Consider the following 26,923-nt stretch of genomic DNA (forward strand, 5'->3'; position numbering starts at 1 on the left):
AATTAGGGAAATGAACTGTTTTCTGTTAGGTGATGGTGAACTCAGCAATCTGCTCAGGTTCCCACGTGTCCATCAGCATATGGAAAGCTGGGTCCTGGAGTACCCAGCTCCTGGTGCTTTCCAAAATAAAGTACATATATTACTATTACAGGAAGATAAAACTTCTCTTTCTGCTGCTATTGTTTCTTCTTTCACAGTGTTCTTCCTTTGCCTCATCGCATGAGCTCTGGATGATGAAAGTCATGTGTTTTTATACAGTGGGTAAAACACTATCACATCTTCCCTGTGGGTGGGGGCAGGAAGTAATTGTCAGAATTGAGATTAAGAGATTAATACACAGTTAGAATCAGAACAGGTCAGGAACTCTGAATTAGATCTTCTGGATTTAAAAAATAATTTTTTTTTCTACAAAAAAAAAATCGATCATTGTCTCACTAAATTTATGCAGACTTCAAATATGGCAGAAAGGTCTGAGGCACTCAATATCTGAGCATCTATTTCTGCCTCAATCAGGGCACTGCCCAGGAGAGGAAGTTTGGGGACAGCTGCTCTGAGCATTCTTGCTGTCCTTAGTTCTCTATTCACTTGTTGTCATCATGGGACCCTGTGGGCACTCCCCTGGTGTCCAGGGACCTCCCATTGTGTCCGTCTTAGAAACCAGGAATCTGAACAGAGACCCCTCAGGGCCTGTGACCTGTGGAAAGGAGGCACACATGGCCTGAGGCAGGTTCAAAGACAAGAAAGGCAGAGCAACAGAAGACAGAGGATGCTAGTTCTGAAGTGAACCTCTGAGTAGTGGACAGTGAATGGAAAATGCCAACCTTTCACTGGAACATCTACCACTCTAGGAGGGGAGGAAAAGGGAGGTGCTGGGAAATGAAACTGATTGGATTATGTGCATGTATGAATATGTGACAAGGAAGCCCACTATCCTATATAATTCTAATGCACCGATAAAAATTTTAAATAAATAAGAATAAAATACAGCAGTCAAAGTTTTCCCTTAAAGTCATCTCTTAAAAGCCAATATAAAAATGTTTAAACAAAATAGCTCAGGACAGAAATATAATTGAGGTTGCACACATTCAGGAATTAATCTGACTCCTAACAAGCCCGACATGTGAAGTGTGAAGCAGCTTTTATGTTAGAAGCTATAATTATAAATTGTTAAAATAACCACTTGATAACACTACAGTACGTTTTTATGGGTTTAGCTGAATGCTCGCTTAAGATTTTTCTCTGAAATGTAGCCAGAGAAGAGACAGTTGTACAATAAAAGTGAAAAATGGTAAGATCATAACACCATCTTAGAAAGACTTGGTATAGAAGCATTTACCCCAGCAAGGTCTTTCCCAATGGTTTACGTTCTGTCCACAGAATCAGCCTGAGGCAAAATAGGATGGGGGGCACAGAAATCCCTTTGTCATTTCATCTTCTTAGATATGAGCACTGTTTTCTGATGCATGGAGTGTGATGCATTGGTCTCAGATAGGAATAAAGGATGCTGGAATGGAAGCTCCACTAGGAAAGCAGCTGCACCTGCCATGCCTATCCTGGCATGGGCCACTTCACCTTTTGAATATAAGCTCTGAATATATGCGCTGAGGCTTATTTTTAAAAAGACATGTTCTTTTCCTCTTCTCCCTCTCCCCCTCCCTAACCTGGGTGGCCAGAAACAATATCGCCTTCAGTTATCTGTGTTCCACAGGAAGGAAATGTCTGCCTAGGAATCTAGGAAGTAAATATGTCCCAAATTAACAAGTGAATCCAAATGTACCTCACCTTTCCCTGGGACCCTCTGTCAGGGCACACCTGGAATGTTAGCCTTTGAATAGCTCCTTTGAAAGTCCTCTGTTTACCCTGATGGGTAGAATCACTGATGGATTAGAGTCCCCTGTGTTTCTCCTTTGCTAGCAAAGCAATAAAACAACTTTTTCCTTTTTCTCAAACCGATGTTCTCATTATTTGATTGGCATTGGGGACAAGGACTGAGCTTTCAGTTACCTGCCCAGGATGGTCACTATGTGAATAGCTGTGGAAGGGTATATGGATTTAAGACCCTAACCACATTTCTGCTAAAGACTTCTAAAGATTGAAAAGCTTTCAAGAGTCAGGTAAATGAAGATTTTAACATCTTGATAGCCCCTCAGATACTATAGGGCAGAAGCGAAGGGACATTTGGAGACAGACTGGTCATTTTTCTATGACTTCATACATTGTGATTTGCCCAGGAGTTATAAAATGGATTTTGTTAATCTGTATAATCCTTCCTTTTTTCCTTTCTTCTCCCCATCCTCCCTCCTTCCCTCTCTCTTTCCTTCCTTCCTTCTTCTCTCCCTCCCTCTTTTCTTACTTTCTCTTCGTTTCTTGAACTGGCATAATAGCTTTTTAAAGATAAGTTTTATTTCATTTTTAATTGACACAGGATAATTGTACATATTTGTGAGGTAGAGTGTGATATTTCCATTCATGTATATACACTGAAGATCAAAACAAGGTAATTGCTGGGCGTGGTAGCACTGGCCTGCAATCCCAGCAGCTTGGGAGGCTGAGGCAGAAGAAGAGCAAATCAAAGCCAGCTTTAGCAATTTACTGAGGCCCTAAGCAACTTAGCGACCTCCAGGCTCTTTTTGTAATCCTGGTCTCAAAATCCTGGCTCAGTGTTTAAACTCCCCTGGGTTAAATCGCTAGTACCAAAAAATACAAAACAAAAAAAACAAGGTAATTGACATATCCATTATTTCCAACATTTATCATGTCTTTCTGGTAAACCATTCAAAATCTCCTCTTCTGGCTATGTTGAAATCTATATTATTTTCACCATAGTCACCCTATCTTTCAATAGAACACCAGAGTTTATTTTTTTCATCTAAATTTGACTTTGTATTCATGAGCAACCATTCTCACCTCTAGCCCTACTCTCCCTGGCTCAGGTAATCATTATTCTATTCTTAACTTCTAAGAGATCAACTTTTTAAGATTTCACCTATGCTTTATTTGTTTCTCTGTGCCTGGTTTATTTGTCTAAATGACCTCCAGGCTCTTCCTTTGCAATCCTTTGTTTATCTGTTTAAGCCTATAGTAACTAGGTGACAACTCAAATTTAAAGTGCCAAGAAAAAAGCCATCTTTATTTGATCAGTAAAACAACCAGATTAACTTAAGATACAGAATTTAAAAAAATAGTAATTTTATTTTAACATATTTTTAAATGTTTCTGTGTGTATATACACAAACATTTATGTGTTTTGATTTGTGTGTATATATATGTATTTAGTGTATATACATATATACTATATATAAATGTATATATATATACTAATATGTATATATTGTTATATTACTACTAATATATATATATTAGTAGTAGATGGACCTTTATTGTATTTATTTATATATAGTGCTGAGAATCAAACCCAGTGCCTCACACATGCTAGGCAAGCACTCTACCACTGAACTACAATCCCAGCCCCAGGCTAAATGTTTTTTCAATGAACTTTCTTTGAATGCAGAACTGGAACCACCACTCAGAAATGACAACAACAACAACAACTTCCTCCTCCTCCTCCTTCTCCTTCTCCTTTATTTTTTTTAAATGAAAGGTACCAAACTTGGTGATAGTATGTTCCCCTTATAAACACACTGTAACGTGTGTAAATCTAAGGATTAGTCCTACCATACTTCACCTAAACTAGTCTACCAAAATCTTAGTTAATAAAAACGTCAGTGCATTTATTTATTTGAATACTTTATTGTAAGCACAATAATGATGTCATTCTCAGAAGCAATGAACTAGCCAAATGAGCAACATATTGAGAAAGATGTAGAGCTGCCCTAGTTCTCTGGAGGTACAAGCATGCCAAGAACCTTCCTCTGCCCTGTGATTATTACACAAAGTGTGGAAGTGCAGGCAAAGAATCCTTTGAGTAAGAAAGGTCCATCTTTGTAAGATGGAAGGAAGGGCAGTGATGCAGAGCTAGCTGAGTATGGTTCTCACCGAGGTAGAGCTTGTCCTAGGCTCCTTCAGTTTTGAGTCTTTGCCTCTGCAAGTTGCACTTGATTTGTCCTTTGTCACGGGTTTCCAAGACCACCTCTGGGTTCAGTGATTCACCAAGAGACTCACAGAATGCAGCACATGAGTTTTACAACTGTAGGGTACAGACCCTGATCAGCTAGGTGCAAGATCTGGAGAAAACCAGACACTAGCTCCCTAGATTCTTCCCCGAGTGGAGCTGCACAGGAAATGCTCAGATCCTCTAGCAGTGACTTGTGAGGACACACATGAAATGTTGACAATCAGCCTGGGATACCAGGGTTTTTATGAAGAGGCCAGCCATGTAGCAACTCTGTGTAGCAAATATGAAACTCAGCATTCCCAGAAACAAAGCAGCTGCTCAACAAAATCCACATTGTTTATCCTGGTGGTTTAGGTAACAGGCCATCACTCTCATCAGTTCTGGGTTTGGCAAGAGACCTCCCCAAATCCAAGTTCCTAGAATCAGCCAGGAGCTAGCCTGACATGTGGCCTTTCGTGCCAACTCAAGCCGCTGATGTTGTGTTGCTCTGCACAGGGAACATGGGCCTTCTCTTTAGGGCCTGATTTCTTATCTTCTTTTCTTTAATTTTTTCTACCGTGGAGCTTTATGATGAGATGATCTGGTTCAATGCCCCTGTTTCTTCTGCCGGCACACCAGAATAAGGGACCTGTGCTGAAATGGACAGAACATACATTCTGAAGCTCAGGCAGCCCTGCTCTTGAGGAGGGAACACATGTGAACACATGAAATGATTTAGACTCACAAAGGCCCTTTATTACTTAGTTAAGAAATGGTGATTCACTGGCTGGCTTTTGTGGTGCCCCAAAATAAGAAAGGACCTTGAATCCTCGAGAATGGCACACCTAGAGATGAATTTGTATAAAGTAGCTTTGATTTAGCTTGGTCTATAAGGAGGAACAAGGAACCTGCACCAGAGAGAATGACTAAGACTAGAAATGGCCCTGTTAGCCCTGACTTTGCGTCAATGCACAAGTATCTGTTAGGCAAGGACTCTTTAAAATGGTGAGTGTTGCTGGGCGCCATAGCATATGCCTGTCTTCCCAGCAGCTTGGGAGGAGATTCAGGCAGGACGATCACAAGTTCAAACCCAGCCTCAGCAATTTAGTGATACTCTGTCTCAAAATTCAAAAAAAAAAAAAAAAAAGGACTGGGAATGTGGCTCAGTGGTTAAGGGCCCCTGGGTTTAATCCCAGTACCAAAAGAAAAGAAAAAAGATTGGTCATTGTTGGTAAGAAGCACATACCATGATTCTTTTCCTCCTTTCAGTCCAGCACATATGAATAAATTTGAAGAATTTCTGATGCAGATGTTCCCTGACTTTATAACAGTTCCACTTAGGACTTTCAACTTTATAATGGTTCAAAACCTGTGTGCATTCAGTAGAAACTGTACTTTGAATTTTGAACTTTGATTTTCCCCCCAGAATATTATATCCAGTACTCTTCACAGTGCTGGGCAATGGCAGTGAGATGCAGTTCAGTCATTCGTGCATCTCATGGGGAACAAATAGATACTCACTCGTCAGTATCCTGAATTGATATACTGTTTTTTAGGTTAGGTGCCTTTTTGGGTCGCCATTTTTTCAATGTACAGGGGATTCATTGGGAGTATAGCCCTATTGTAAGTCAAGGAACATCTATCCTGCAGCAAAGCCATTGAATACCTTCCATTTGCTTGAACTGAACTGGTCATGGATAGAATTTAAATCACCTGGGAAATAAGACAGATGTAATCAGTGGTGACGAGTTCATGCCATGCATGGCACCATCAGGATATATGTACCTTGTGAGGTGCTGGGGATATGAGTATAATGGATCAGGGCCATGAGAAGGGCCTCGCTGATCATAGACATTCTCCAAACCCACCCCAGACTGATCCAGGTGGTAAGTAAAATAAATTTCATACATTTAGACTATTTTAATACTAACCTAAATGCAAAATCATGATACTTATGGTCAATGGCATTTCTCAATGAGAAAGTTTTCTAAATTTTGTCAAAATATCCTATTTTACATGTTACTATATTCAATACATAGAAGAAGCTAATGGGAAAATGCTATTGACTGAATTGTTAAAATGCCCTCAAAATTGTATGGACATACAGTTCAATGCTTCGTTTAATTCTGAGCAAACAGTTTCTTCAAGTTGCCCATAAGATGTGCACACACTATTAAACACTCATTAAGCAATTTTATTCCATAATGCTAAATACACTTATTTTATTCTTTTGCATAACTTTTCAAATATGGGGACTTAATTCATTATTTTTCAGAAAATGGATTTATGGCCATATATTAAGCTACATGCACTTATATTTGTAACATATCTAGCATTGTTTTCAATACAAATACATTATTTTAAATATACAGTCTTGATGCCACTGGAAATATTTTTTTCTGGCTTTTTCTCTGTTTACAACCTCCTTGCAAGCAAACATTATATTTCCAAATATCTGATAAAATGTTCCTTCTGATTGGGAAGGGAGTAGTACGGAGAAACCTGAGCTATTCACATTCTGCTGAGTATGGGAAACCTGTCTTCTTTCTTGGTTTAATATTTCCAGCAGGAGGTAAAACTAAGCAGTAAAAGCCTGCAACTTAATATTGAGTTTTAGAAATGTTTTATTTCAACAATATTCTAATGATGCAGTTCTTCAAACAACATGGATGATAAGAACAGATCAATCCAGAGGCTTTTAAGACCCTGTTTTTTATATCCACATTGGCCCTAGATTTTTATTATTCCAGGGCCAGGGAATGTGGCTTCCTGTGTTTCTGTTGCTATACTTGAAGATTAGTATAAGGGATTAGGGGGTGAACTACTTTCTAAAAGCAAGCCTTTGAGAGTAATATGTGTATAGCTGGTTTAATGGTGCTTGTGAAATTTAAACAATCCTGGAAATAAGGGACCTTGGGCAATGGTTATTAATACAAGGACTAGGGAGAGGGGATCACATCTGCTTAAACACAAGCACGTTTTGCATATTAACAAAGTGAACAAGGCATTGATCATTGATGAGGAGACAGCATCTCACAGATATTTTATCCCTTTTTTCTGTTTTCTCCCAGGGCTTTCCAGGAAACACAAACTCAGACAGCGTGGTGCATTACAGACTTCAGCCTCCCTTGGAAGCCAGGTTCTTGCGTTTCCTGCCTTTAGCCTGGAACTCCAAGGGCAGGATTGGCATGCGGATTGAAGTGTATGGATGTGCATACAGTAAGTATTCTTATCCCTGCCTGAAATCAGCATCAGAGTGACATATTGTAAAAGCTACACTGAAACTGGAAGCAACTCTTCATGCCTTACACTGCTGTTGGAGTAGAATTTTTTTTTTTTTTTTTAACAAAAAGCTTCCATAAAGAACCTGGCTTCCAAAGGAGGACTTGAATGGAGCTTTATTTACCTTTAGATTTTCAGAGGTTAGCCAGATAATTGCTTCAGAGTCAGCATTTTTAAAAAAGTAATGATGTTCAAATCAACAACAGTTATTTACTGTGACTGATGGTGCTGATTTTGATGCTGAGATGGCCCTTAGTATGGGACACATAGTGACTGCTAGGTGCAATTGTCCTGTTTTCCCCATACTCTAGGATGACTCTGTTTTCCTTCCACTCTTTTGTTTGCTTCCCAGTGGAACCTTCTTTTGAACAGTGCCTGCAACTTAATTTAATTTTAGCTTGGAAATGTCATTTGGGTATTACATTTTCCCTCTTTTCTCAACTGATGATGAAAGTAGTGAAATATGCAGCCAAGGAAAGCACAGACTACAAGCATTCAGTGAAATAGAGGTGTGAGTTAATCATATTGTTGCAATTTTGATGTTTCTTAAATTAACACAAAAGGAAAAAAAATTAACAAAATATTTTCTAGAAAACTGGGGACTAAGCCAGTGACTTGGTTTTCTGTCAGGTTGGCCTTCCACACCCCATGCCCAACTATTACATATTGGATCTACATTTAAGAACAGATTCACATCTTTTCTTCCAAATTTGATTCTCATCATTGCTATACTATACATGTAGTTGTTTCTTTATCCCCTTATCATATAAAAATTTATTGGACACTGACTTCTTGAGAGAACTATGCCTGGTGTAGGGTGTGAGGGATGATTCTAAAATTCTTTATTTGCTTTGTCTAACAAGAAGTTATAAAATTACATAAAAAAGTGAAGGTATATTCATGGATAGTGAGATAGGTGCTGCGGAGGATGCTGGTATTAGTCAGTTTTCCATTACTGTGACAAAAGACCTGAAATAATCAAACTGAGAAGAAGAAATCTTTTTCTGGCTCACAGGTTCAGAGGTTTAGTCCATGGTCACTTGGCCCCCATTTCTTTGGGACTGTCGCAGCACACTGCATAATGTCAAGGAGTGTGTGGTGGCACAAGGCTATTTACCTCATGGTGGCTGGGAAGCAAAGAGAGAAAGGAGAGCCCTGAGGTTGCAATATCTCCTTTCAAGGGCACATCCCAAATGGACTAACTTCTTCCTACTAAGCCCCATCTCTCAAAGGTTCTACCACTTCCCAAAAGTGCCAAGCTGGGGACAAAGACTTTAACATATGGGCCTTGGTATAACATTCCAGATGCAAAGTATAGTCAGTGCTCATGGCAACACAAAGCATGGGAGCAGGAATTTAGGGGTTCTTTTAGTGCAGGGGGCAATGGCATTGTGATACAGAGGGAGTTATTGAACACTATCCTCTCCATTTTGGGAACCTCACACACAATGAGTGATTTCAGAAGATGAGGCTCATTCAAAGAGCTCCTTCCCAGGGTGAAACACTGTGTTAGTCTTGGCTTCATTTCTGCTTCCTGGTAGCATCACATACAGGTCCCTCTTTCCATTTGGTTTTCTAACTCTTCCATTGCTTTCCATATTTTCTGGAAGCATTTAATGCAGATTCTGTTGTGTTACTGTCCAAGTCTTTTTCTTCTTGCCATGATCATTTCCTTCCTTCCTATGTCTCCTGGACTTACCAAGGTACTCCCTGCTGAAGTGTCTGAGACGCTTCTATGAAAGTGGCCACTTCCTTCTCCCATCAGTTTGGAAATGGATTCAGGTTAACTGATTTGAAAGCATATCATGCTTTTTGATGGGGATTTATCATTACCTTGATGGCCTTCAAGAGGAGGTCTTACTCTAGCCTCTTGTATTAAACATTCATAGCAGAAAGACCAAAGTTGTGAGCCTTATCCCTGGAAAGACTGCAGCTATCATGGCACCTGTGTGCACCCCTGAGATCAGCAAAAGGAATTGTTCACCACAAAAAGCTCCTACTATAAAAAAATACAGGTGTAACAATCACTACAGTTTGTAAAACAGCCACAGTACATCCTTGATTAGTAGTGGTTTTGCCTTGTCTTGTTTTTATTAGTAGTAAGAATAATTACTCAAACATAGAACTTTGCATTCTTATTTTGACAATAATTTAATACAATACAGTTTATAACCAAAAGTGATAGTTATTTTCTTTTCAATTGTTATTTCCACTGCTGTTTGTATTGCAAATAACATCCAAATTGTTTTTCTTGGCACATAATGACTCTTAGATGCAAATTCTCTTTTCAGTTTCATTTCTTTAAATTCCACTTGCAATGCTATTCATTATTCCTTTAAACATTGTATGTTTTCAGGGTTTCCTGGCTTGGCATATGCTTTCCCTACCTAAAAGGCCCTTTTACCATTTTAAAACCAAGGATGAGGTGGTGGAGGGGTAGCAGTGCTGTTCTTAGAGTCCCCTTCCTGGCAGCATTATCTGTCTAATTTCAGCATTCTCTGCAGATTTGTCCTCACCCTTGTATTTCACTCTTAAAAGTTCTCTCTTTCATGTGTTATCCACTTTCAAAAGGTTTTAATAACATTAACATATGATCTGAGAACTCCAAATCCACATCCTCTGCGATGCTGGGTTTTGAAGCCCGACTCTCCCAGGTCTTTAGCCAGGTTGATCATCTTTTGGATCTATTCTGCTCTTCTGTTCTGCCTTATTCTTTGACTTTTGGGGTTCCTGTACAGTGTCATTTTCTAGTGATCTTGTAGCAATGTGTTCTTTTCCTATCAGGTTGTATTGAACTGGCTCCATTATTTTATCGTACTTTTATGTTTATTAATGTGCCTATTCTTTGAATAAGGCCAGCATGGAAGAAAGCAGAAAGTTGAGTGAATTGCTGGGAATGTGGAATTGATAGATGCAGAGGTGGTGAGTGCTCTGGGATTTATGAGTTTGTCATTCACGTATTGGTACTTCCTCCTTATTTCAAGTCAGGCATTAAGAATAAAATGAATGCTTACAATCCCAGCAGCTCAGAAGGCTGAGGCAGGAGGATTGCAAGTTCAAAGCCAGCCTCAGCAACTTAGTGAGGCCCTGTCTCAAAATAAAATATAAAGAGGGCTAGGGATGTGGCTCAGTGATTAAGTGCCCCTGGGTTCCATCTCCAGTACACACACACACACACACACACACACAAGAATAAAATGAATGGAGTGAAATGTGTAACTGACTGTTTTTTATTTTTAAGTATTGACAGTGACAGTGAAAAATTAGACTTTATTTAACAGTGTCCCTATATATCAATATTTGTAAGCCAGTTATTGTTATTCCAAAAAAATAAGGAATGTGTATTTTGAAAAATTTGAAGAGAATTTTGAGAGAAGAGGGTACATATAGACCCTCCTTCTTTCCAGTACTGGCCCCTACTCTGGGTAGACTTGGGTTTTGAAAATACATTAGTAGGAATATAACAACATGAGATGAGAGTAGAAGTAGTTCCCTTCATTGATGAAGAGAAATTTTGCAGCTAATAATGATCTTTAGTCTTTAGAGAATGCTGGTCTAGATTGTCCAAGCCTGTTCTGAAAAACATACAAAATAGTCAAATTAAGTTAGAAGAAGTACTAATTCTATTCAGCATGGTATCTATTTACAGACTATTTACTCTATGCAAGTTACCATGCTAAGGAAGATCCATAAGGCTTGATTTTTGCCCTCCAATTGCTAAGGAGCCTGTGCAGGAGAGGATAAATGTGGATTCACAGAGTCAGGCTGAACATGGGAACAGGCTTCTGATTCTCACTTTGTGTCACAGTGTAGATAGAAGACATATCTTGCTCTAGGAATAAAAAAGATTAATTATTCTGAGCTATAATCATATAACCTTAAGGTTTTTATTTGATATTAAGTAGAAAAGTACTAATACTTACCCTAAAATCATATGAGACAAAACAGCCTATCATATTTTTGGGTGTAATAAGCCATATTTTAATGCAATTTTAATCTTTCTAATTTCTATCACATTTATTGCACAATTCCAAATGATGCATTTTAATTGCCTCCCAGATTAAACTTGTTAGCAAACTATTAGATCTTAAAAGAGTGTAACTAAGGATTTTGCTGAAAGTAAATGTTGAAAAAATATATCAATACATATTTAATAAATTACAGTGGAACAGGCAAAGTTGGATATATGATGGCAACTAAATTAATTTAAATGCATAATCATTTTTAGCAATTTTTGAATATCACTAATTACTACCAGAATTTGCAGTCTGTAATAATCTCTAGATCTCAGAGTTAAACAATAGGTCCAATTATTGAGAAAACAGGTGATCTTTGGCTAGTGAATTAGTTGCCTTACAAGTACTTAAAACTTACTGAGTCCCAGATTGCTTTCTTGAACTGACTCACACCTAGCCCTAAAACACTCTTCCTCTGGTATTCATTATGTCTGTTAATGATTCTATCATTCATCAGGAACTTATGCTATAAGTATGGGAATCACCCTTGACAAATCTCTGTATCTGCACATAATTGTATGTCCAAATTATTCCCTAAATCATTTCACTTCTCTCTAGCTTACCGCACTTCTAGACTCTCCTGGATTATTGCAATTGCTTTCCAATTTTAGTTTCCCTGTCTCTACCCATTAGTATATTATATTTATGTTACATTGCAGCTAAAGGTATTTTTAAAAATGCACATCTGATGTAACTGATTATGTGTTTACAATCTTTCACCTCCATTGTTCCTAAGATAGCATCCACACTTCTCAGAAGGACTCAGAAGATGCTGAAAGACCATGCCCCTGCATACTTTTCTAGTCTCACCTCCTGCCATCCCCACATCTTGCTCCCTCCCCACCATGGCTTCTTTTGATGCCTCTGCCAAGCACACTCCTCACTCATAGAGTCTTAACATCCAGTTTATCTGCTTAGACTGCTGCTTCTCAATTTTTTCATCTCTATATCCTACCATTCAGGTCTCTGCTTAAATGTCACTTCTTCAAAGATGTATTCCCTGACTTCGAGTATGAATATGGTTCCTTTCTATTCAGCTGCTGGCTGCTCAACCAGTCAGTTGTTCCTGCCCAACAGGTATTGAAATCTCAGGCTGAGATATTTGATTTTTCCATGTGCTCTCCTCCCCATCCCAAGTAGAGGATTAGTGCCAAGAAGAGGTAGAGGCAGCCTCTGGCTATAATCATATAGGCTTCCACTATCATTACTGAGATTCAATAGATTTTCTTGAGCAAATGCTTCTCAATTTATTGTATGTCTTTGGTCATTTTCCAGATTCCTTTAGTTACTATTTTTGAACATCCTCACCTCCAGTTTTATCATTGCTTTTGGAAAAAGAGAATAAACCTATAACACTTCATCTATATTTTAAAAATGTACCTATCTTGAAAAAAATTGAGTACATATATGTAAATGCACACACACACTTATGTAAAAATTTTTCATATTCTGTATTCTTTTGTATAGACCCATATTTCTCTGAATCATTTTTCTTCTACCTCAATTATTTCTTTTTAACATTTTTTATAGTGTTGATCTACTGGCAAGGAACTCTTTCAGCATTTGTATGTTTGAAAGTCCTTATCTTTGCCTTCATTTGTGCGAGTTATTTTCAACCAGCACAGATTTTGATAGCATTCGTTTCTAGCATTCTAGCAATCTAGCAATCTGTAACCATCTGTATTGATGTTGCTCTGATTGTAAGATGTCTTTTTTCCCCCTAGCTTTTAAAAAGGATTTTGAGTAATTTGCTTATGTGCTTCTCCTTTTATTTTCTTCTGTTTCTTGTGTTTGGGTCTCATTGGGTCACTTGGATCTGTGGGTTCATAATTTTCAATAAATTTGAAAAGTTTCAGCCATTGTTTCTTCAGATTTTTTTTTAACTGACCCCCTCTCTGTTATTCCTTAAGGGAATCAATTACCACACATTAGGTATTTGGATTTTATTAGTTGCACTTTACTGATACTTTGTTCATTTTTTTTTTTTTTTGGATTGAACTCAGGGGCACTTTACCACTGAGCCACATCCCCAACCCTATTTTGTATTTTATTTACAGACAGGGACTCAGTGAGTTGCTTAACACCTCACCATCACTAAGGCTGGCTTTGAACTCGTGATTTTCCTGTTTCAGCTTCCAGAGCTGCTGGGATAACAGGTGTGTGCCACCAGGCCCAGCTCATTTTTTTTTTTAATTATTTTTTTCTCTTCATTTCAATTTGTATTTTTCTATTGATGTCTTCAGGTTCATGATTCTTCTTCAGTGTTTAATTTCCTTTGAATCTATTCAGTTTATCTTTCATTTCAGATCTTGAGGCTTTCACTCTTTTAAGTAACTTTCATGTATCTCTGCCAATTATATTTTTCAGTTGTGTGTACGTTTTGATTGATAATTTTTCCTCACGAGGGCCGCGTTTTCCAGCTTCCACCTGTCTTCAATTGGCTGTTGGACATTGTGACTTTTACCTTGTTGAATGCTAGATATTTTTGCATCCTTGTATTCTTTCCCTTCATTCAAAGACACATTGGACTACAGCAAGTCAATGCTTCAAGGTCTTAGCCTCACCAGAGCAGTGTTTAATCTGGGGCCAATGCCTCCCCACCACTGAGGTTAGATCCTCTAAGTACTTGATCCCAAACTAGTGAGCTGTGTGGTCTTCATTCTGGATGATCACATGGTCACCATGACCAACTTGTGTGCATGGGAAATGCTACTTCTAGCTAGTCCTTCCAGAAGCTTCTTTCCTTAGTCTTGCTGGATTTCCTTAAGGGTGCATTCTATCAATATACAGCTCATTTATTGCTTTAGGACTCTGTTGCAAACCACCTGTGCTCTCTTGTAGTTCATCTTTCTCCTCCCCTGTTCTTTGCCTGGGAGCTCTAGCTGCCTCATTCTAACAAACTCTTCATGCTATTTTCAACTAAGGAAGTCGCTGGTCTCTGCCTCAGTTTTCCTTTCCTGCTCCATGTCCTGGGAACTCTTTGAAGGTTAAGATCCAAGCAGTTATAAAGCTTATCTCTTGCCTCTCATTTCTTATACATTTCACTCTTCTTTGTTGCTTAATAGCAAATGTTTTGTAAACCATTGTTTCAATGGTTTACAAAAATCTTATAACAGTGGAATGATACAAAAAAGAGTATCTTACACTGAGATCAGTGGCACAAGGGTCAGGGAAGGGAATACTTAGTGAATAGGTAAGTTTAAGGGACCTTATTTTTGGTTGTTTCAAGTGAGGGATAAACCTGTTAAAAATCAGCATTAAATACTCCAAGAACATTTAAGTATTTAAGTTCTCCTGTTACCCCCATCATGGTCAAAAGCAAAAGTCCTAAAGGTAGTTTTTAGCTATGGTTAAATCTCATTTTCTTTGCCCAGAGCAACAACAATAATGATGTAACTAATCCCACTGAGGACTTACCATGTTTGCACACTCATAGACATTAAATGGTTTAATATTCATGATAGTTCTGTGGGGGACTCTTATGCCCTGTGAATGAGGACACTGAGGCAAAGGAGGTTGAGTGAGTCTTCTAAGGTGGAACCAGGAGTCCAACCTTCTCAGGATAGCTCCACAGCCCACTGCACTTTGTCATTTTCATTGTTTGGAATGGCTTTTTGTGGACTAGATTAAGAAAGTGGAAATGTATCAGCACATATTTAGCCTCACTACTGGTTAGATGGATGCCTTTACCTAATACATTACTACGTAAGAACCATTCCAGAAGTTCCCCACTCCTGCTCTACAGAAGTATCCTATGAAGATGTCCTGGTTCCTCCTTATCCCAGCATCCAACATAATGAGTGGTGACAAAAACCAGTGTTTTATGGCATGCACATATATACATAGCCAGTTGATAAAATATTGACCATTCTTTGCCATATTAATATATATTCCAACCATAGTCTGTTAGAGACTGAAACATAAAAAAATTAATCTATTAAGGAAGTTATTGATGATAAAGTGAAATCATAAGTATTTCCTCCCACTGTTTTTGGAATATAAGTTTGTAGTCTTATAATTGGGGAAACTATCACTTCCTACCTTGTGTGCATGATATGTATCTTCTCTTTTCAAATACCTCAATGATTGAAATAGTTGGATTATATACAGAGACACTTTTATGAAGACTCTTGTAAAAGCCATTTTAAATGGAATGCCAAGTTGAAATTTGATGTATTCTTTGGATATTTCATCCACATATTGTAATGGATTATTTGTATTCATTATGGATATGTAAAGTTTTATTTATTTAATAGTTAAACAGCAAAAATCTTATAACAGTGGAATGATACAAAAAAGAGCATCTTAGGTAATTTAATTCTCTAGGTAACACTGAGATCAGTGGCACAAGGGTCAGGGAAGGTAATACTTAGTGAATAGGTAAGTTTAAGGGACCTGCCTGGCGGAGCTCCCCCATCAATGCTTTCAGAGAAATTGCTACTATTGACTTATTGATGAAATGCTTTGTCTCCCAAAATGTTTTTTAAACTTTACATTTATTTTAAATTTATTGCTTTTACAAATTCACTTTGAGTATTTAATGCTGATTTTGAAAAATTATATTTACTGACACTCTGATTTGTTTAAATATTCAAATCTATTTGTGAACATTGTTAGGTAGATAATATTTTATCAGAATGATTACTTTTGGTAAGGCCTATAATAGAGGTTCTATTTATATTTTAAATTATCTGTTGTGATAATGTGTTTTCTTTTATTATAAATGTAAAGTCATGGCTGACTACTTTCTGATGTGTATCTGCAAATTTAATGTGAAGGGTGCATGATTGGCAGTTCATCAAGATTCCTTAATTCTTTGTATTCTTTGTTTCTGGACATTGTCACCAAAGGAGAGCCTTTTTTCTCCTGCTTTTATTTTGAGCTATAAGCTGTTTCTTTACTTCTGTAGTTTCCTTAGCAACCCTGTAAGACTTGAAGATTTTCCCTATGAATTGTATTTCTTCATGACAATATAAGTAAGAAAGTACCGGAGAATAAGAGGATTGTTGCTTGGAGAGGCTAGAACCAGACCTGTCCTGGCCCCTGCTTGTCCCAGCATCCAGCACAGTGAGTGGTGACACAAGCTAGGTGCTACATCAGTATTAATCCAATGGGCCATACTTTTGGAATGAATGGAATTAAGTCAAAATGACATAAGATGGAAAAGATGGAGTTTTAATAATAGAACAAAATTGTGAATATCCTTCAAAGAAGAATTTCAATCTATAGAAGCCTATTTATATCAAGGCCAATGTTTTATATTATACACAGAAATACATAGCCAGGTGCTAAAATATTGACCAGTTCTTTACCATTCTAACCATAGTCATAAACGGAGTATATTGAATTGTGCACTATGGATGTCAACAAAAATAATTTGTGAGGTCCTAAACATAATGGGGTTTTCAGTGAAATAAAAATTGGATGCCAGAATGTCTGGTTATGAGCTGATTCTTATCACTGCCACCTCTGAACAGTCAGCACCAGCCCAGTAACCATCATAGGATACTTCTGTAGAGTCAGAGTGAGGAACTTCTGGAAAGGGCTAGATGCTCAGTATTTCAGGCCATGCAGGCCATGTGTGCTCTCTGCTGCATTTTTGTTGTTGTTGATTTTATGTTTAACAACCCTTTACAAATTAGCTTAGGGGTCTGTATGCTAATGGGCTTGAGAGTTATGCAAATAATTACAGATAAAGAGTGAGAGATCCTAATATTCTAGACTTCAAAAAGCAGTTCCTAAATTTTGTCTATCATTTTAAACCCCTAAAGTTGAGGTTAAGTTTATATCCTTGATGATTTTGAACTACTAGGGCTGTTATACTCACTTAGCTATAGATCTGTATTCTAATTTGGTCATCCAATAAGCTTTTAAAAATCTGTCAATGTACATTTTGGATTTTTCTTATAATATATATTTTGGTGATTAATATATGGTTAACTATTCTAGACAAAGTGTTAGAACATAACTCAAAGCATTAGGACAAAAGGGTTTTAAGGCCATTATTTTGTGTTGTGGTTACCCAGTAAAATTTTTACTAGTCCATTTTGCCTGAGAAGAATCTCCAAGAAATATAATTTAGGTGGTTTAAATCTGTGGATCTCAAAGTATGGTCACCAGCTCAAGCACATGGACAACAGGAGGGAATTTGTTTGAAATGCAGATTCTTAGATTCTACCTCAGACCTGTTCACTCAGAAACTCAGGGCTATGTCTCAGCAATCTGTGTGCAACAAACACTCCAGAAGATTCTGATGCTTTAATAATAATTTAACTATTGCAAAACCATTGTGGCAACAGGGAGGATGAGGGTAAAATCTTTTTGACCAAAATAATCTTGGCAAAATCATGTGCAGAACAAAATTTCCTTGTTGGCTAACTGCAAAAGCAAGCCTTAGTTATTTTTAATGCTGTCAGTGACATACATAGGAATATGTACTGCTAAAATGTGAAATCATTTCAATTCTTCATTACCACGATTTCATTGCCATCTAATAAGCTTGAGAGCTTCATTTGAACTTGACTAGTTATATTCTTACCAGGCATGTTTGTTTAATTATAAAATGAAGAGTAATTATTTAGTTTACATGATTTCTAGACAATGTAGTGTTTATATATTACACACTATACATGTGAATTGAACTTCCGAATTTTAAAAAGGACGCTACACATAATAAAAATATTTTAGTCTGAATTAAATGTATGTCCATGTGTACATTGGCCACAACTTTCTGTGAAAGTAAATAACTAACATTGGTTTGAAAGACACGAAGGTCTTTTATTATTTGCTTTGTCTTCATTTAGTACACATGTATTTTTAAAAGACAGTTATGTATGAAAAATGCAAGAGGAGATTTTTTTCTAGGCAATATGAATTCCTTTTTAAAAATTAATAATTAATTAATTAATCAATCAATCATTGTTTCAATACTAGTGATTAAACCCAGTGTGCTCTACCACTGAGCTACATTCCAAGCTCTTTTTTTTTTTTTTTTTTTGCTTTTATTTTTCATTTTGAGACAGGGTCTCATTAAATTTCTCAATTTCAAACTTGAAATCCTCCATCCTCAGTGTCCTATGTCCCTGGGATTATAGGCCAGCACCATGGTGCCATACTGTATGAACTCCTTTGTACTGTTCTCTTTGCAATTGTTTTTGACTGATGATGTGTCTGTGTGCATGTGTTGTGATTGGAATCAAACCCCAGGGCCTTATATGTGCTAGGCAATCACTTACAATGAGTTTCACCCAACCCCTGTATGTGAATGATAACATGTAACTTTTTGGCACAAACTGATAAAAGTAGTGTTGATACCAAAAAAGTAAGATATTGTCAGTAAGTTCAGAGAAAAATGGTGGCATCCCAATGGAATGACCTTCTTAGTTATTGAGGTGCATCATAAAATAGGTGTGCCTTTTGTGATTTGACTCAGCCACAACATTGAGAAAAAGTACAGCTTGTATTAGCGTGCCCTTCAGATGAGTTTAAAATGGTACTTAGTGAATCTGGGATGTGCATGCATGACTCTTATGACTGGACACAAATATATTAAAGTGAGAACTGTTAAATGTCTAAACTACTGGGTCACAAACAATAAAGCTATTTACACTGACACCTTTTACCAGTATGTGATAACAGTTTTATCCTTTCCAAACACCAGTAGTGTCAATTTCACATTGAATGAATGTGAAATATACAGGGAGATTTTGTGCAAGGGGGATTAACTTCAGCTTGTTCCCTCACCCTTACTTTTTATTGAATCAGAAAAGCAAATACAAAGATAGGTGCAATTGGAAGGAGAGGAACACAAATACTTCTAGATGATACTGTCTTAAAACAAAAAAAGTCAGAAAAAGCAAACAGAGAGATGATGTGTGTTAACTCTAGTATCAAGAGGAAGTTGGCAGTGGGTATTTCCACCTATGTTAAGCAAACCAGAAATAGACTACATATGTACATGTGTGTTGACTTATATATTTCAATGCAGTAATGAAAATATATCTAGAATCACTTTTTGATGTTTTCCATTGTAGGATCTGAGATGGTTAATTTTGATGGAAAAAGTTTCTTATTGTACACAATTAATCAGAAATCCATCAGTTCAATGAAGGAGATCATTACTTTGAAATTTAAAACCAGGCAGAGTGATGGGATTCTACTCCACAGAGAAGGACAAAATGGCAAACATATCACCCTGGAATTAGTTAAAGGAAAACTCATCTTGTTCTTTAATTCAGGTAAAAGGACAAGGAATTGCTTTTAAAAATGTGATTACTTAGATGAAAATGCTTTTTATACTTATTTTTTTTTTCTTAAGCAGTTAATTTAAACTGAAACCAATCCATTTAAGAATGAAAGAAGGTCTTATAAATAATTCCTTGGAGTGATTGGTACAAACAAGAGCTGTCTAAGCAAGGGGAACGTGTTCATCCTACAGTTGTGGCATCTTAGGGGCTACATGTCTGTCTTAACCATGTATTTATGTAAACAGTATTATAGTTTGATAATTGTATAGAGCCATCATCAGCTGTCCAATAAATAACCTGATAATATCATAAAGATGAATGGATGATTGTAAAATTTTGAGGTAGTAGCATTACTTTTCTTCTTTTCTAAGAAGAAAATATTTTTACATTAAGTGAAAATGTCATCAGAAACAGTGAATGAATGTGAAATATACAGGGAGATTCCCTGATCCTTACTTTTTATTGAATCAGAAAAGCAAATACAAAGAACAACAAATAAGAGAAGAAATTGCTCAAAGGTCAAAACTATATTGTGTTTAGGATTAACATTAAACTATTTAACTAGCTTTTTGGATAGGAGGATATAAGGAAAGAGTAATTGCTGTGTCAAATCTCCCAGTAGAAACCATAGTATTGAATGGGTGGAATAATACTACATTGACTTTTACTCTCTTCTCAGGTGGTGCTAACCTGCCCTCCCTAGATGCCCAGGTGACCCTCACCTTGGGCAGTCTGCTGGATGACCAACACTGGCATTCTGTCCTCATTGAGGTCCTCAACACACACATCAGTTTCACAGTGGACAAACATACTCACCGTTTCCAGGCAGAGGGAGAGGCCAGCCTTTTAGATCTTGATTATAAGGTGTGGACATTATGGATTTTGCACTTAAATGAAATATAACCCTCTAGAGAAAGAACTGCTACATTGAATACATACTCTTTCCTAGGAATTCAGAATCTGGTGAATTATTTCCTATGGATTATTATCACACAGTAGGTTGAACACTGCTTACCAACAAGGTACATTCTGAGAAATGCATCATTAGGTGATTTAATTGTAGTGTGAACATTTTAGAGTGTACTTACACCAACCTATATAACTATGGCATCACCAGGTAACATATTCTTATGGGATGCCCACAAACGTGAGGGCCATCATTGAACGTAATTGTAATTCGGCGCATGATGGCACAAATATACACTATTGAGACATTTTATCCTTATGAATGTTAGTCCTCAGATGAGAATAAGCACTCATGCCAGGAAGTTAGGATGTTTTTGGATGAAAAGCTATAAATAAATACAAAAAAACCCAATATTTTAAGGCATTCTTTCAGATAAGTCTTCTGTATTATATCTGGTGTTTTTGAATGTGAGCCCTGGAAATTTCTTTTGCTTATAGGATAGTAGTAAACAGAATTAGTGACCTGGGATAACCTGGAGAAACAGTCAACAAGTATATTGATGTATTAATGAGAGACAAATGCAGACAAATCAAAATAAATGTTTCTTAGTATTTCTGAAGCCTTAACAATGTTAGCAGTGTATTGCCCACATACATCTACTCCACACTGAAATGCAGCATTTGATTTGTTCTGCTGATTCCGCTCAGCACATGTATCAGATAGAACAAGAAAACCAGAAAATATTGACATTCATTTGACCTCAGTGGTGGAGATCAATGGAAGATCCTGCTCTTGAAGAAGATTATCAATGAATAGACTTTTCCAACCTAAAAATGATATGGAAAAGGCCAGTGCCCTAAAATCTTGGCTACTATAAAGGTTGGCAAAGTCAAATGCCTTCATAGTAGGTGTCATGTCCACAGCCCCAATTGTACCAGGGCACAGTGGGGTAGGTTGTGGGAAAGCCAAAGAAAGTGCCCAGAGACAGCATGAAAGACATGTGATTTATTGGGAAACCCTCACAACAGATCACTGCTACCTCCAAAAAGAGTTCAGTGTTGACAGGATTGCAGATAGCACTTTTGCCTTTCATGGTGCTTTGACAACTGGTGCCTCTGTTCCTCATGGCACTTTGTCCAGTGGTGGTGGCTGGACTATTAACACATATTCTTCTTTCCACAGTATGCTCAATCTGTGCTGATCCCTACTCAGAGAGGGGTTTTATATCTTAGACTACAGAAGCAGTGCATTCATCAGCATTAGCTGATTAGTTAGCATGTCTAACCAGCATCCTAAGGAGTACTGTCTGGGTGTACATGTAAGAAAATAGCTGTCTACAGTAGCACTTAGTAGCCCTACTTCCCATTTTGTGTAAGAGAAAGCCCAGTTCCTTTAAGATAATATATAACTGGACTTTCCAGCCCAGGCTTGCTCTCAGGGTTCCCTTAACTTGGCAAGGATTTTGGGAACAGAAAGGGGGCATTCAGTAACATGCAGTTTTACTCTTCCCCTTTTCTTTAGGGATGATACACTGGGATAAGTTGTTACACCGATCATCATGGAAATAAAGATACAAAGTTCTCATCTAAAAATGATGACAAGAATCATATGACTAGAGAACTGAGTCTCTCTATAATAAAGACAATGATAAATCTGCATTTTAAAATTTTATTTGTAATTAATATGACAATATAATATGCAAAGCAAATTTGAAGACAATTGTATTTGTAGATCATTAATGTTTTGAGCAGATAATCAGAAAATAATTAAATAATATTATTTATATCATTTTATTCTTTCTAAGATCAGCTTTGGAGGGATTCCTGGACTTGGAAAATCAGTGGTGTTCCCACATAAAAGCTTCAATGGGTGTTTTGAAAATCTCTTTTATAATGGAGTGGATATCATTGATTTGTCCAAGAAACACAAACCAGAGATACTCATCATGGTAAGAAAGTCCAAATGTGTGCTTTAGTAGAGAAAAGAGGTGCAATTTGTTTTGTTGATTCCGTTTTAAAATATATTTCTTCTAAAGGTACAAATCATACATATTTTTTGTTTATGTTTGATATAATTTTTCTATATATATGAAATGGATACATAATGTTACAAAATAATGAAATGAGATTATGTAACAGTTTTTAATACACTTTTTGTGGTAATAAGAATACTTAACATGAGATCCACTTTCTTAAGAAATTCTTAAGTATGCAATAACTATAGGCAGATCTCTAGAATTTATTTATCTTCCTTAACTGAAACTTACATGAGTTATGTGGCAAATCCCCATTTTCCTCTGCTCTTATTCCCTGGTAACTACCATTATATTCTCTGCTTCTCTGAGTTTGACTGTTTTATATAACCCATTTAAGTGGAATCATGCAGTATATGTCCTTCTGCAAATGGCTTATTTCTCTTAGCATCATGTTCTCCTGGTTCATATATATATATATATATATATATATATATATATATATTGCTGCATATGGCAGGATTTCCTTTTAAAAGTTGAATAATATTCCACTTTGTGTGTGTTTTCTATATCCACTCATCCTCTGACGGATGTTTATATTGTTTCTACATTTGGGCTATTGTGAATAATGGTATAGTAAACATGGGAGTGAAAAATATTTTTGAGATCTTCATTTCAAATCTTTCAAATAAATACCCAGAAATGGGATTGCTGGATCATTTGGTAGTTGTAGTCTTCACCTTTTGAGGAACCTCCACTTGACTTTCCCTAGTGACTGCATCATTTTATATTCCCACCAACATACTGGTTTTGCTGTTGAGTTTCTGGAGTTCCTTGTATGTTTTGGAAGTTAATCATTTGTCAGATATACGGTGGGTAAACCTCTTCCTCCGTAGGTTACCTTTTCACTCCTGGTTGTTTCCTTTGTTCTACAGTACTGTTTTTAGTTTGAGGTACTCCCACTTGTCTATTTTTGCTTATATTATTGTATTTCTAGTGTCATAACCAAGAAATAATTGCCAAGGCCATGTCATAAAGCTTTCCCCTGTTTTGTCTTATGGTTTTGCAGTTCTTGGTCTTACATTTACTGTGCCTTTAATCTATTTTGAGTAGAGTTTTGCTTATGGTGCCCAACAGAGTCCAATATACAGTTTTCCCCGCACCAATTATTGCAGAGACCATCCTTTCCCTGTGATATATTCTGGGCACTCTTGTGGAACATCAGTTGCCTGTATATGTGTGGATTTATTTTTGGTTTTTATTCTGTTTCTTATGTTGATATGTTTATCTTCATGCTCATACCATTATCTTTCAATTACTGTAACTTTAAAATATATATTGAAAACAAAATATATGATGTCTCCAGCTCTCTTCTTTTTTTCCTCAAGATTGCTTTGGCTATATAGGATCTTCTATGGTTCTATATGAAATTTAGGGCTATTTTCTATTTCAATAAAAAATGCCATAGGGATTTTGGTAATGAATGGATTGACTCTGTATATTACTTTGTATAGTATTGCCATTTTAACAGTACTATTGTACCATTCATGAACATGACATGTTTCTCTGTCTTATTTACTTTATCTTTGTTTTGGAGTTTTCTATATACTCCAAGTTTTCATGTTTTCTTACCTGCTTAGTTAAGTTTATCCTCAGTGTTTTATTCTTCTTGATGGTACTGTAAATGAGAGTGCTTTCTTAATTTCTCTGTTTGTCAGCTTTCTGTCACTGTGACAATATACTTGTGATTATCAATTTATAAGGAAGAAAGGTTTATTTTGGCTCATAGTTTCATAGGTTTCATTCTATGGTCACTGGACCATAGAGAGAACCAGGCTTGTAACACATGAGCCTTGAGGGAGCATTAGGACTCCAGCTTCTTCTTTTTGCTCTCTTTGCTTCCTAGCTGCCATGAGGTGAATAGGCCTCCTTGGTCATATGCTTTCACCGTGATATACTTTCTCACAATAGGCCCAAAGCAGCAGAGTCAAGCAACCCATAGACTGAAATCTCTGAAACTGTGAGCCAAAATAAATCTTCCCTTCTTATGAGTTGATTGGTATTCTGTCACACTTAGTCAGAAAGCTGACTAACACAGAAACACAACAGATTTGTTTTTTTGTGTTGATATTTTTTATCCTACAACTTCATTACTTTTTCTCATTAATTATAGTTTTTTAAAATATTTTTATTATTGATGAGCTTTTCTTTCTTCCTTCCTTCCTTTCTTCCTTTCTTCCTTTCGTGCTGAGAATCCAGTGCCTCATACATGCTAGGCAAGTGCTCTACCACTGAGCCACAACCTCAGACCTAATTACAATTTTTTAAATATTTAGTATCTTTTCTAAGGTGTCACCTGCAAAAAGTGATAACTTTAACTCTTCCTTTCCAATTCAGGTGCTTTTTGTTTCTTTATCTTGCCTAATTGTTGACTCTGGTTTTTATTAAGATGTTGACTATAAATGGTAGGGCATTCTTGCTTTATTCTTCAAGGAAAAACTTTTATTTATATTTTTTACCATTGAGCATATTAGCTGTAGGTTTTCTACATATGACTTTTATTATGTTGAGGTTATATCCTTCTATTCTTAATTGTTGGAGTTTTTAGCATGAAATGGTGTTGACTTTTCTCAAATGCCTTCTGTGCATCAATTGAAATAATCAAGTGATTTTTTAAATCCTTTGTTCTATTTATTTAGTCTATTACATTAATTGATTTTCATATATTGGCCCACCCTTACATCCCAAGAGTAAATCCCACTTAGTCATAATGTGTTATTCCTTTAATCATGTTGTTGAATTCAGTTCTCTTATATTTTGTTGTATATTTTTTTTCTGTGTTCATCAGAAGTATTATTTTGTGGTTTTGCTTTGTAAATCATCTATAATTTTGGTTGTAGGGGCGTTGCTGGTCTCTGCATGAGTTTGGAAATGTTCTCTTCTATGTTTTTAAAAGAGTTTGAGAAGAATTGGCTTCAATTCTTTAAATATTTCTTTGGTGGGATATTTTAATCATCATTTCAGGATTCTTACTATTCTAGTTACAGATCTATTGAGATTGCCTCTTTCTTCATCACTTGTTATTTTTTAAAAAAATATTTATTTTTTAGTTGTACACAATGCCTTTATCTTTATTTGTTTTTATGTAGTGCTGAGGATCGAACCCAGGGCCTCACGTGTGCTAGGCGAGTGCTCTACCACTGAGCCACAACCCCAGCCTCTCATCACTTGTTATTAATAGGTTATACCTTTGTGGAAATTTATGCATTTCTTCTATGTCATCACATTTGTTGGCATTTAATTGATCTTACAGTCTCTTAGTATCCTTTTAATTTTTGTGTTATCAGTTATAATGCCTTTTCTTTCATATCTGGTCTTATTTATTTCAGTTTTCCCTTTTATCTTGTGTAACTAAAACTGTGTGAATTTTCTCAATTTTTTTTTCAAAAATCCAACTAAATTTTATTAATTTTTCTATTCTTTCCTTCATTGATTTATCTTCTAACCTTTATAATTTCGTTTCTTTGATGAGGTGGGTGGGCTTTGTTTCTTTGTGTAGTTCTTTGAGTTATAAAGTTTGGTTTTTGTTTTATATCTTCCTTCATTTTCAGAGTGGGCATGAATTATTATGTTCTATTCCATAAATTGTGACATGGAGTGTTCTCATGTTCATTTGTCTCGTGGTATTTTCTAATTCCTTTTTCTTTCTTTCTTTTTTTAAAAAAATTGTAGTTGTATATAGACAGCATGCCTTTACTTTATTTGTTTATCTTTATGTGGTGCTGAGGATTGAACTCAGTGCCTCACACATGCTAGGCAAGTGCTCTGTCACTGAGCTACAGTCCCAGCCCTAATTCCTTTTTCAATGTATGCTTTGATGCACTGAATTATTCCAGAGACCTTTTATTACCAGGAGTGGCAGCACATGTTTTTAATTCTAATTCCTGAGGAGACTGAGGCAGGAGGATCAGAAGATCAAGGTCTGCTTGGGAAATTTAGCAAAATTTCCCAAAATAAAAATAAAATTGGGGAAAAAAAAAAGAAACAGTGGGGACGTAGCTTAGTGGTAAAGTGCATGCCTGCATGCCTTACATATATGGTGCCCTGGATTCAGACCCCAATACCAAAAACAAACAAACGAACAAATAGAAAAAGGCATAGTGTTTAATTTTTACATATTTGTGAATTTTCCAGTTTTCCTTCACCTGTTGAATTCCAGTTTATTCCATAGTGATCAGAAAAGAACTTTTTAATGAGTTTAAATTTGTTATGACTTGTTTTGTGACCTAGTATGTGATCTATCCTAGAGAAAGTTTCATATGTGTTTGAGAAGAATGTGTATTCTGCTATTGAGTAGAATTTGCTGTGTATACAATTTGGTCTACATTGTTGTTCAAATATACTGTTTCTTTTTTGATTTTCTGTGGTGATGGTTCTATCCAGTTT

The 26,923-nt window shown here is 36.5% G+C and overlaps 1 protein-coding gene across 1 annotated transcript in view; it reads left to right on the forward strand.

Annotated features, from left to right (window-relative positions):
* The window catches only part of LOC117794582 (contactin-associated protein-like 3), a 202,694-nt gene that overhangs the window by 74,573 nt on the left and 101,198 nt on the right, over positions 1–26,923 (forward strand). The window contains exons 4-7 of the mRNA XM_071602719.1: positions 7,126–7,273; positions 19,386–19,589; positions 20,278–20,462; positions 22,310–22,453. Of these exons, the coding sequence (XP_071458820.1) occupies positions 7,126–7,273; positions 19,386–19,589; positions 20,278–20,462; positions 22,310–22,453 (681 nt within the window). The remainder of the gene's footprint in view (positions 1–7,125; positions 7,274–19,385; positions 19,590–20,277; positions 20,463–22,309; positions 22,454–26,923) is intronic.

Source organism: Marmota flaviventris, chromosome 16 (genome assembly GCF_047511675.1).
Source record: "Marmota flaviventris isolate mMarFla1 chromosome 16, mMarFla1.hap1, whole genome shotgun sequence".
In the NCBI taxonomy this organism is placed as follows: domain Eukaryota; kingdom Metazoa; phylum Chordata; class Mammalia; order Rodentia; family Sciuridae; genus Marmota; species Marmota flaviventris.